A 13,371-nucleotide genomic window follows, 5' to 3' on the forward strand; every position below is an offset into this window, starting at 1 on the left:
GTGTTTATTTTACACTTGCAGCAAGTGACAACTGCTGGATTTTTATTGGTTAAAGTAAAATGTAGTCTTACCCCAAAAATAAAGCTGCGTTTAATGGAAAAAATATCTTATACTGCTACAGTTTTAAGGTTTACATTTAAGTGAGATAAAATGAAGTAAAACTACTAGTTCAGTTCTTCAGTCACTCCACCCACATCTGGGGGCCTCACCATCCATGGTAATGTGGTGAGTGGCTACCATATTGAACTGCACAGCTTGAGAACTTTTGTATAATCTCACACAATGGTGTGTTGAGCCAGATTACCCAAGTCCCTCTTTATTAGATTCATTTATCAAGAAGGTGGTCCCAAGGTGGACAGTGGGGTGTATTTAGGACTAAAGCTTTACTTTAAGAACATGGGTTTTTGACTACATATATCAACTGCTTTAAGAAAGAGTCACATTGAGTAACTTGAGTACTTAAAACATAGGGAGAAAAATTCAGTTACATGCCAACTAATTAACAAACTGTTTTTCTTTTTTTTTAATGTATCAAGAACCTATGGCTATTTAAAGAATTAGTATAAAATTTTAACAATCCACTTAATATAACTGTCTGCAATTTTAGGAAGGGGGATCCATGAACTGTAAGTGGTTTAGATGTTCTTAAAGCGATGCTAAGTAGGGAACATTTAATCTTACCTTTATCGTGTTGTAAATCTTGTTGTTCTTTATTATGTTGGAAAGACCATAAATAAGTCTTTAATATGCCTACATTTTATCGTTGACATTTATGATATGTTTTTGTATATTTTGACAAAATACCAAGGTAGAAGGAAAAAGCTCTGTCGTATTTGCAATGGTGATTAATGTTGATGTCTGTATTTATGTATGACAAAATCTTGTGTAAACATACTTCAGTGGGGTCACAAGAATGTTTTATATAAATGTACCAAGACACCCTACCTAGAGTGCCATTTAGAACAAAATAATAACATGAAGTGGACCAGCTGAACATACCTTTCAACAACATTCAAATAGCTCCTATGAGAAAAGAAGTCCTGTGATAAGTTTGAACTCCAGACAATTGTTTCATGTAGAGATCCATTTTAAGATTCTGGAGTTTTGCTAACAACTCAAAGAGTCAAATGGACTCATAGTTGATGTGTGAGTTCTTAATTAAGGATTTTACTGAAATATTTTATAATAACTGCCTTTGGAGTTACACCATTATATCCTCTTCTAGATGTAAATTATTCGGCTTAGTCACATGACACACAAATGCCAAAGTTTATGAATAGGCAAAAAAAGTGCTCAAATAACTGAATGATTTTTTTTTCTTCTGCGCTGTAATGATTCAGCATTTAGTCATATCCCCTTTACATCATGCAACCTTTTCCTTGCCTCTGAACACGACAAGTGTCACCTGGCACGGAGAGTTCATTTGTTACAAACGCAGACACTGTGCCAGTAGCAAGTGGGGATTATTATTTTCTTCAATACAGAAAGTTTATCTAGGGTTCAAGAAATGATTGCATTATGATCATGTTGAAAAGGAAGCACAGATAGACTCCTCATGGCACCCAAGGGCCTAGTAAAACAAGCAAATATTTTTGTCTTATTACCAAAGAAGGAACTGAGATGCTTTCCCCAGTGGCAGAGTATGGACTGGAGCTCTGATGATCCTTCAACCACCTAGTCCAACTGATTCTACCACCAGAAAGCAATTCCCTTCTGCTGGGTCCTTTTCAAGATAAGGATGACAGGATTTTTGAGAACACGCTCTAAGAAACAGCTCTAAGCACAGTCCTCTCAAATCAAGCCTGTAGGGCACAGCTAAATTCCTACTGGCAACATCTCCTTCAGTCAGTCAGGGATTGGGAGACCTAAGAAGTTTTCCCATAACCTTTACATAAATGGTGCAGTAAATCATCTACATCAGATAACAAGACTTTTTAAAAGATGCAGGAACAAGGGTGGTAGGGACGGGGGAAGCATGTATCTGATCATTTTGTGGATCTTTTGAGATGAGTTGAGAACAGCAGGCTGGCACCTGTGGCCAGGACAGAAAGATGCAATCCTGTTGATGGAATTGACTGTCACATATGTTTCTGTTATGGAGCATGTGCTCAGAGAAGACAAAGGACCCAGATTTATCTCCCTTAGAGTTACAAGCCTTTGAACCTCCTTGGATGAGCATTCTATATTAAAAACCCAAAGCCTCTGTTTTCTAGGTTGAACATAAATCCAAACTCCAGCAGACATCTCGTAAGAGAAACAGAGGCAAGCTAAGTGAAGAAAGATGTGGCAGTATTTGCTTTAAATGCCACCAAAGTTTACTGAAATATTTTGACTGTGTGAATTCATGGATGTTTCCTGTTGGACATCCTGGACTTTGCTGGAGAAGGTAAGACATTTTGGGGGGGTTGCTATTATTGAGACCTGAGACTTAACTCGTTTTAGGTACAAAGCTAGAGCTTTTTATACATAATTTAAATAATCTTCTTAACAATACTTTGAGGTCAATGTGGTTAACAGCCTCAGCAAAGTACGTAGAGTGATTTCCAGAAGGTTTCCACTTAGAGCAGGGTGGATCCAGGGTGAAGGCCAGGAGAAGCTGTTTTGAAATCTGTGGATTTTCTTCGATGCTGCCTGCCTGTGTTAGAGGTTCCCAATCCTAGCTTCACTGCAGAATCATCACTTGTAGAGCTTTCAAAGCGCAGTGGCAGAGCTCCACCCGACTCACTCAATCCTGATGTTTCAGATGGGCTCTGAGCACGTATAAACCTTAAAGTCACGTGGACGGTGATTCTTTGCATACTCAGGGTTGAAAATCACTCATCAAGGGATGAATTTAAATTATAAAAAGTAGATTAGGCTAGAAAGAGTAAGTATTAGTTACCTTTTAAAGACCTAGGCTGAAGAGCAATTACGAGAGTATCGACTTTTACACCGTCCGAAGCAGTGCTTCTCAAACATGACAGGGTACCTGCTGCCCTGATGGTTTTGATAAAAGGCAGATTCTGACTCAGCAGGTCTGGAGTGAGGCCTGTTTCTGAATTTCTAACAGTTTCTTAGGTACTGCTGATACTGCTGGTCTGCAAAACACATTTTGAGTAACAAGGACCTGGGGACCAGAATCCAAGTCGAGGTTGCAGGTTTCTATGGCATGACCAAGAGATGAGGTTTACATGTTAACATTGTTTCCTGGAGCCCTGACTGTGGTCACTGTCACCGTTAAAGGCAGAGTTTTGGTGACCGTGCCTGTTCATCCCCCGTCATCTGTTCTCCCCTCTGCTCTGCATGGCCTTGCCAGGTTGCCAGCAGTTGTGCTGTGACAGATATGTGGCTGTCAGTAATGTTTAATAGCCTCAATTGAAAACCTGTTTCATTCAAATGAAGCTCAGAGTGTACTTCTTTCTTCCCCCAGATATTACTGGTCTTTGCTTAGAAAGGAAAGATGACTGTTCCTGTAGCTGGTCTGTGGCAACTGTCCCTAAGGAAGAGAGTCTCCCTCATCCCTCACTCACCAGGCTGTCTTTTTTTTTTTTTTTGGTGGGGGGTACACGGGCCTCTCACTGTTGTGGCCTCTCCCATTGCGGAGCACAGGCTCCGGACGCGCAGGCTCAGCGGCCATGGCTCACGGGCCCAGCCGCTCCGCGGCATGTGGGATCTTGCCGGACCGGGGCACGAACCCGTGTCCCCTGCATCGGCAGGCAGACTCCCAACCACTGCGCCACCAGGGAAGCCCACCAGGCTGTCTTTAAAATTACAATCGGTATGACTTCATTCTGATGATCACGACTATCTGGACTTCTTTCAAACAAAAGAGCCTAATTAAAAAAATGGTATTAGTCCTGAATTTTGTGGGAGAGGGGTAGAAGTTTACAATGAAGGTTTAAAAATTTGATCAAATAACACTAAGGAATTTCCAGACTGAAATAAGAAAATAGTGATCTGAAGCGGGAAACTTTTCTCAAGCCACTGTAATAAGCATGTAAACCTACCACAAGCAAAATAGTGATTTAAAAACTAATTTCAATAAAATGATTTGTACCTAATATATTTTAAGATACTCACTGCTATGCTGCCTTCAGGGAGTTTGGCTGGCTGGTCTTTATAAGGCATCTTCTTAACTTCAAAGGACACCAGGGATGCAAGAGAATAGGGATCATTTTTCCTCTGAAATTAGAAACATTTAGTTAAGTATAGTCCATGTAAAGCTTTTAAAAGTTATATTGGCAGCCAACCGGTTGTTTTTCATGTTGTCCATTTCCAAAGCAAAATTTCCTGCTTCCTTCTCTCTTCCTTTTCTCTCTTTACTTTTTCCGCATCCATCCATCCATTCATGATCCATTCATCATCTCCCCATCCACCTTCTGTCCATCATCCACCCATCCACCCACCCATCACCCATTCACTATCTATCCAACCAACCATTCATCTTCTTATTTCTAAAGGTAATTCATCTTGTGAACAAAAGAGTTGGCATAATAAGGTTAAAATAAAAACAGAAAAGCAGAGTTCCTAAAAGGAGTAAGCACAAGTGCCATTAGAACATAACAGGGAGACATCGTGGGTTACAAATTCTTGTTATCTGAGAGAAGGAAATATTTTAGGAGAGAGACTGCTGCTAAGTTACAAAGAAATTAATCACATTTCATCTTATACAGAAGACCCTGAACAGATCTCTCAGTCATGGCGCTATTAGGATTTTGGGTTGGTTAAGGAACTGTCCTGTGCACTGTAGGATGTTTAGCAGCTTCCATGGCATCTACCCACTAGATGCCAGTAGCACCCCTCATCCAGTTGTAACAATTGAAAATGTCTCTAATTACTGCCAGTGTCCTCTGCAGAGCAAAATCCCCCTGGTTAAGAACCACTCACCTAGAACCATACAGTGTTTTTGACAGAACTTTTCAGCAAGTTCTTTTTGTTTAATCGGTTCTCATATTAACTGTTGATTAAGGTCAAGGGAAAGTATTTAAGAGTAACTCAAGGAAAACCATTCTGAGAACTTAAGCTCCTGTGGTTCTCCTCCGTTTAGCTTGAGACAGTGATGAGATCTATCCAGGGGTGGGCTGTAGCTGGCTCATAATGGCGCTGGAGAGCAGAATGTTAAAATTTCAAGAATTTTGAGTACCTGTTGTTAAATAGAGCCATTATTAAAACAAGTTATATATACATAAACGTTAGTAAATTATATTTTTAAAAAGGTAATAAACACTCTAAACTCAGTACTTAGCAATAATTTTATTGCATTTTACTATTATCTATGCTCTTGATATTATTTAAGTCTATTGTATCTGTAGGGGAAATACTATATGATGGTGTGCTGCTCTGCATCTCTTCCCAACTCTGTATTCGGTGATGCCCTGTTGGCAGCTTGAAACTGACCATGGCAGGAACAGTTACACCATGGGAATCAGCAAATGTTACATTTCAGAGTTTTTTCCCCTCCAGAAAGTGGTTTATTAAACATTTACTAGCACTTCACCATCTATAATCCAATGTTGGGTTTCTTGAGGCCAATCCAACAGGTTGCATTGTAATAATTTCAATATTTTTACAAATTTATTTTTCCCCTGTGGTTCAATTTTTTCTCCCTTCAATAAACCCCATTTCTTCTACGTGCTGAGGACAGGCTAGAGTATGCAAAACTTTTATATATACTTAAAGTCACTACTTCTTTGGCTTTTTTGTTTTTTCTATCCTGACATTATAGGGTAAGCAACTTTGTTCATTTGGAAAAATTCTTTTTTCGTCGTTATTCTTCCTGTGTTCTCTTGTCTCCTGGCATTTCCATTTTAACTGAAAGCTGGATTTTTGTTTGTGTGAGAAGTGTTTTTTAAATTGTGGAAATCTTTGCTCACAAAATCTTGTGTGTACTTGATTTAAATCTACTTTCCTTAATACCATGGCTGATAGAAGAAACATGACAAATTCTGGTAATGAGATTCTGTGCATAAGGGTTATAATAACATATTCAAATGTGTGTCCAGGATCCCAAACCTTCAAAGAACAAGTTTTCTTTAGTCTCCAAGTTCAATTAAAAAACACTGATAGAAAATAATTCCCTTGCTCTTGAAGTCATACCTTTGGGAAACAAATCATGAGAGAACTCTATCTCCGAATCAACTCTAGATGGAAAGTTTTTGTCCTACATGATTCTGCATTTATGAACATGGAAGTTTCTTAATGAATAACAAATGAACTTAATTACAAAGCAGAAATAGAGTCACAGATGTAGAAAACAAACTATGGTTACCAGGGAGTAAAGGAGTGGGGGAAGGATAAATTGGAGATTGGGATTGACACATACGCACTACTATGTATAAAATAGATAACTAATAAGGTCCTACTGGATAGCACAGGGAACTCTTACTCAATATTCTGTAATGACGTATATGGGAAAAGAGTGAATATATTCACTCTTAAAGAGTGAATATATGCATGTGTATAACCGATTCACTTTGCTGTATACCCAAAACTAACACAACATTGTAAATCAGCTATACTCCAATAAAAATTTTAAAAAAAGAGAGATATGGGATTTGAAGTCTCGAATGTGGAGAAACATGTTTCTCTGAGGGGATTTTCTCTCACTTTCCTTTAATCCCTCTACTCTTGGCCATTTTGAATCTTCCTCACATTTTCCATTCATCACCCATATTTACCGTCATTTTCCTTGGTTCACAAAACACTGTGCTTTGCTGAACCTCAGAAACACCTGGGATCAGGTTCACAGATTGTGATTCAGGAAGTCTGCGATGAAACTATAGTTGCCCTATATTGTTTGGAATTTCCACATTGTTGTTTAGTTTTTTATCTTTCTTGATTATTTTCTTCCCCGACAAGATTACCCAAAACTGGAAGGCATAGCGCGTGGAATATAATAAGGCTTATACCTTCCACAGCACCTGGAACACTATGCCTGGAAGGGCTTCATCAGTCCTGCCTGAGTGACAGCATGAATGGATGGTGAATGAACACATCAGATGGCTGGGTTATCTGATGACCCTCCTATCCTATATCCACCCATTTGATAGCACCTTATAAAAGGTTTAATTTTGTCAATTATTGAATTGGACCTCTTCCCCCATAAATGAGATTAGGAAGTTCAGGAAGTTGTAAGAGAAGGTAGTGACATACAATGAGGGCTGCCGATCATGATAAGGGGCTATGGACACACTCTCACCTCCGTTAGCTAATTCAGCGATGCAAATGGACACAGTCTGGGACCTGAACAAATCTGGTGGTAGGCAAATAGACTGTAAATAATACAACTCATAGATTGATCTATTCTTTATTTTAAATTATTCTCCAAAAGCAATGTTTCTTCCACCCTTTTCAGTAGAAAAATGCATTTTTTTTTTCATTTTTCTAAGATGCTCTGAAGCTCCACGGAATGGGAAATATGAGCTATTAAGCTCTGATCTAGGTCAGCATCAAAGATACACGAGTCCTGTGTCTGTAAGTCAAAAACCTGGTACAGGTAAGCGTTTAATTCATGAGCACAGTCCTTTTATTGATTCCATGTTCAAAGTTGAATGCTTTCAGCAGTGCTCTTTACATAACTATAATATTATTCTAATGTTAAAAAATCATCTCTTCTTCTGCGTGGCAATCTACTGCTGTAATAGCCATCACTGCCATATTGTAGGCAATTTAGGATTAAAAAAGCAGCTGGAGTTAATATCCCTTGACAATATCTTGAACCCTCCACATGCCCCAGCTAGCTATTAATCCTCAGAAAATGCCCTATCCCTCTGTCATTGCCACATCATTTAAACTGTGGTTGGCAGCCCACCACCTGCCTCTATTACGTACTAGTGCACAAAGATTGGCTTACGGTCATGGTACTAATAAAAGTTACAGAGCTGGGAACAAATGGAGTGGAGAGTGAGGCTTTTAAGTTGGTGAAAGACCTAGTGAGGGTGGCTGGGACCATGAAGAGCTCCCCCGCTGCTAAATTCCTTCTCAAGAATTATTTTTAAACCACACACCCATTTTATAAAGCCTGTGTTTAAATACTCAGTATCTCCCAGAAACAAGGCGTTGTGGGACAACAAAACTTAAAACAGTTACTGGTCAAACTTTAAGCTGTTAAAGAGGTTGCTCTTTCAAGCAACAGTCACAGCACAGATCATCGTGTAGAATTAAAGGCCAGTGTGCGTGTTTACCCTGTGGGCAAAGCCAAACACAATGCCGCAGATCACATCAGCCGAGAATCGTAAACTTTCTCTCCCGGATTAGGAAGGCAGAAAATGTTTGCCTCCTGCTGGGTTGTGTGACAAAACTATTAAAGACTTCCAGGGGACTTCCGGGAAGATGGCGGAAGAGTAAGACGCGGAGATCACGTTCCTCCCCACAGATACACCAGAAATACATCTACGCATGGAACAACTCCTACAGAGCATCTACTGAACGCTGGCAGAAGACCTCAGACCTCCCAAAAGGCAAGAAACCCCCCACGTACCTGGGTAGGGCAAAAGAAAAAACTAAACAGAGACAAAAGGATAGGGACGGGTCCTGCACCAGCGGGAGAGAGCTGTGAAGGAGGAAAAGTGTCCACACACTAGGAAGACCCTTCGCGGGTGGAGGCTTCGGGAGGCGGAGTGGGGGAGCTTGGGAGCCGCGGAGGAGAGCACAGCAACAGGGGTGCGGAGGGCAAAGCGGACAGATTCCAGCGCAGAGGATCGGGCCGACCGGCACTCACCAGCCGAGAGGCTTGTCTGCTCGCCCGCCGGGGCGGGCGGGACTGGGAGCTGAGGCTCCGGCTTTTGTCGGAGCGCCGGGAGAGGACTGAGGTTGGCGGCGTGAACACAGCCTGCAGGGCGTTAGTGCACCGCGGCTGGCCGGGAGAGAGTCCGGGGCAAGTCTGGAACTGCCGAAGAGGCAAGAGACTTTTACGTCCCTCTTTGTTTCCTGGTGCACGAGGAGAGGGGATTAAGAACGCTGCTTGAGAGAGCTCCAGGGACGGGCGCGAGCCGCGGCTAAAAGTGCGGAGCCCAGAGACAGACATGAGACGCTAGGGCCGCTGCTGCCGCCACCGGGAGGCCTGTGTGCGAACACAGGTCACTAGCCACACGCCCTTCCGGGGAGCCTGTGCAGCCCGCCACTGCCAGGGTCCCGGGATCCAGGGACAACTCCCCCGGGAGAACGCACAGGCGCGCCTCAGGCTGCAACGTCTCGCCGGCCTCTGCCGCCGCAGGCCCGCCCCACACTCCGTGCCCCTCCCTACCCCCGGGCCTGAGTGAGCCAGAGCCTCCGAATCAGCGGCTCCTTTAACCCCGTCCTGTCTGAGCAAAGAACAGATGCCCTCCAGCGACCTACACGCACAGGCGGGGCTAAATCCAAAGCTGAGCCCCTGGGAGCTGTGAGAACAAAGAAGAGAAAGGGAAATCTCTCCCAGCAGCCTCAGAAGCAGCGGATTAAAGCTCCACAATCAACTTGATATACCCTGCATCTGTGGAATACCTGAATAGACAACCAGTCATCCCAAATTAAGGAGCCCTGTGGATGAAAGGCTCTTGGGGCTGCAGCCAGGAGTCAGTGCTGTGCCTCTGAGGTGGGAGAGCCAACTTCAGGACACTGATCCACAAGAGACCTCCCAGCTGCACATAATATCAAACAGCAAAAATTTCCGAGAGATCTCCATCTCAACGCCAGCACCCAGCTTCACTCAACGACCAGCAAGCTACAGTGCTGGACATCCTATGCCAAACAACTAGCAAGACAGGAACACAACCCCACCCATTAGCAGAGAGGTGGCCCAAAATCATAATAAGTCTACAGACACCCCAAAACACACCACTAGACGTGGACCTGCCCACCAGAAAGACAAGATCTAGCCTCATCCACCAGAACACAGGCACTAGTACCCTCCACCAGGAAGCCTACACAACCCACTGAACCAACCTTAGCCACTGGGGACAGACACAAAAAACAACAGGAACTACGAACCTTCAGCCTGCAAAAAAGGAGACCCCAAACACAGTAAGATAAGCAAAATGAAAAGACAGAAAAACACACCGCAGATGAAGGAGCAAGATAAAAACCCATCAGACCTAACAAATGAAGAGGAAATAGGCAGTCTACCTGAAAAAGAATTCAAAATAATGATAGTAAGGTTGATCCGAAATCTTGGAGATAGAATGGACAATAGAATGGACAAAATGCAAGAATCAGTTAACAAGGACCTAGAAGAACTAAAGATGAAACAAGCAACGATGAACAACACAATAAATGAAATTAAAAGTACTCTAGATGGGATCAATAGCAGAATAACTGAGGCAGAAGAACGGATAAGTGACCTGGAAGATAAAATAGTGGAAATAACTACTGCAGAGCAGAATAAAGAAAAAAGAATGAAAAGAACTGAGGACAGTCTCAGAGACCTCTGGGACAACATTAAACGTACCAACATTCGAATTATAGGGGTTCCAGAAGAAGAAGAGAAAAAGAAAGGGACTGAGAAAATATTTGAAGAGATTATAGTTGAAAACTTCCCTAATATGGGAAAGGAAATAGTTAATCAAGTCCAGGAAGCACAGAGAGTCCCATACAGGATAAATCCAAGGAGAAATACGCCAAGACACATATTAATCAAACTGTCAAAAATTAAATACAAAGAAAACATATTAAAAGCAGCAAGGGAAAAACAACAAATAACACACAAGGGAATCCCCATAAGGTTAACAGCTGATCTTTCAGCAGAAACTCTGCAAGCCAGAAGGGAGTGGCAGGACATATTGAAAGTGTTGAAGGAGAAAAACCTGCAACCAAGATTACTCTACCCAGCAAGGATCTCATTCAGATTTGATGGAGAAATTAAAACCTTTAGAGACAAGCAAAAGCTGAGAGAGTTCAGCACCACCAAACCAGCTCTACAACAACTGCTAAAGGAACTTCTCTAGGCAAGAAACACAAAAGAAGGAAAAGACCTACAATAACAAACCCAAAACAATTAAGAAAATGGGAATGGGAACACACATATCGATAATTACCTTAAATGTAAATGGACTAAATGCTCCCACCAAAAGACACAGATTGGCTGAATGGATACAAAAACAAGACCCATATATTTGCTGTCTACAAGAGACCCGTATGCTAACACATATATATGGAATTTAAGAAAAAAAAAATGTCATGAAAAACCTAGGGGTGAAACAGGAATAAAGACACAGACTTACTAGAGAATGGACTTGAGGCTATGGGGAGGGGGAAGGGTAAACGGTGACAAAGCAATAAAGAGGCATGGACATGTATACACTACCAAACGTAAGGTAGATCGCTAGTGGGAAGCAGCCGCATAGCACAGGGAGATCAGCTCGGTGCTGTGTGACCGCCTGGAGGGGTGGGATAGGGAGGGTGGGAGGGAGGGTGACGCAAGCGGGAAGAGATATGGGAACATATGTATATATATAACTGATTCATTTTGTTGTGAAGCTGAAACTAACATACCATTGTAAAGCAATTATGCTCCAATAAAGATGTTTAAAAAAAAAAAAAAAAAAAAAAGACTTCCAGGATGTAGTATATTCTTTGAGCGGCAGGCCGGCGGCAGTTTGCAGTAATGCTCTCCTCTCTAGCCATCAGCTTCTGAGACTGGTATAAGCAGAAACAGTGGAAGTACAGAAGTTTGGGCTATGGCTGTGGGTAAACATGAAGTGATGTGTGCCAGTCTCTCCCGAATCTTTGGAAGCGTCACTTTGCTCTGGTAGAACCTCAGAATGTCCCTGCAGGTTGTTCTGGTCTGACTCTACTTGTGCTAAATAGTTATTGTTTAGAAAATCCTAGTGGGAAGCAGCCGCACAGCACAGGGAGATCAGCTCGGTGCTTTGTGTCCACCTAGAGGGGTGGGATAGGGAGGGTGGGAGGGAGACGCAAGAGGGAGGAGATATGGGGATATATGTATACGTATAGCTGATTCACTTTGTTATACAGCAGAAACGAACACAACAATGTAAAGCAATTAGACTCCAATAAAGATGTTTAAAAAAAGAAAATCCCTCAATTGCTGTTGACTTCTTCCATATCCACTGGGTCTTCAACAGGTAGATAAGATGCGATTTTCTTTTCTGTCTTTTTTTTTTACTTCTACATGGTGAAAGTGCTTTATTTTCTAAACTTTTTAAAAGATTTATTTTATTGACGTATAGTTGATTTACAACGTTGTGTTAATTTCTGCAAATTGCAGAGCAAAGTGATTCAGTTACACATATATATATAAATATATATATATTCTTTTTCATATTCTTTTCCATTATGGTTTATTACAGGATTTTGGATATAGTTCCCTGTACTATACAGTAGGACCTTGTTTTTATCCATTCTATATATGATAGCTTGCATCTGCTAACCCCAAGCTCCCAATCCATCCCTCCTCCCTCCCCCCTCCCCCCTCCCCCTTGGCAACCACAAGTCTGTTCTGTCTGTGGTTCTGTTTCTGTTTCATAGATAGGTTCATTTGTGTCATATTTTAGATTCCACATATAAATGATATCATATGGTATTTGTCTTTCTTAAAGGTGCAATTTTCGCTCCATAGGTCTTCTACTGGAACAGTATGTTATGCACAGACAGACGTATGTCAGCTGAAATAGTCATTTCCCCCTGGACTGTAATGCCGTAATGATTTTAGTCCTGCTTCATTGAAAAGCTGTGCTTCCTCATTTCAGTAGGATGTGATGCCCAAAGTAATAGGAGGGGTGGATGGTTATCATTTAGACTGTGTGGGCTTGGGAATTCATTAAAACTCATCTCCCTCAACTCTTAGAGAAAAAGTAACAGTCAAAAAGCAGAATGGCTATGAGCAAATTGATGGCATGCAAGTGGTACCTGAAGCAGTGCCTGGCACATAGTTGGCAGTTGGTACTTCATAAATATTCACTGAGTGAATGAATAAATCATGGTTTAACAACAACAGCAAAAAGAAATTGTGCACTGCCCTTCTCCTTAGGTCAGTTGTTCAAAGCCAGGAATGATTTTGCCCCCAGGGGACACTGGCGATGTTTGCAGACATTTTTGGTTGTCACAGCTCAGGTGAGAGTTGTTACTGGCGGCTAGTGGGTAGGGGCCAGGGCTGCTGCTAAGCAGCCTATCATGCACAGGACCAGCCCACAGTAAAGAATTCTCTGAACCAGGATATTAATAGGGCTGAGGTTGAAGAATCCTGCCTTAGGTTAAAAAACAAAAAAGAATGCTTCACAAAAACCTTTTTAAAAATACTTTTAATTTTCCTCCTCTTTGTTTTAGAAACAAAATTATATAAGATTTGTAAGACTACCGCAAGTATTCTGACTCATAGAAAACGTGAGAATCTAGAGCTACAAAATTCTGTATTATTAGCTAGACTCAGAAGGATTTTATCATTGGATTTTCTATGGT

At 41.6% G+C, this 13,371-nt stretch overlaps 1 protein-coding gene across 2 annotated transcripts in view; it reads right to left on the bottom strand.

The window, feature by feature from the left end:
* The window catches only part of ITGA8 (integrin subunit alpha 8), a 184,060-nt gene that overhangs the window by 15,911 nt on the left and 154,778 nt on the right, over positions 1-13,371 (bottom strand). For both annotated transcript variants that reach the window (XM_067703950.1, XM_067703955.1), the window contains exon 28: positions 4,060-4,161. In XM_067703950.1, the coding sequence (XP_067560051.1) occupies positions 4,060-4,161 (102 nt within the window). The remainder of the gene's footprint in view (positions 1-4,059; positions 4,162-13,371) is intronic.

This window comes from Pseudorca crassidens, chromosome 1 (assembly GCF_039906515.1).
Source record: "Pseudorca crassidens isolate mPseCra1 chromosome 1, mPseCra1.hap1, whole genome shotgun sequence".
Classification (NCBI taxonomy): domain Eukaryota; kingdom Metazoa; phylum Chordata; class Mammalia; order Artiodactyla; family Delphinidae; genus Pseudorca; species Pseudorca crassidens.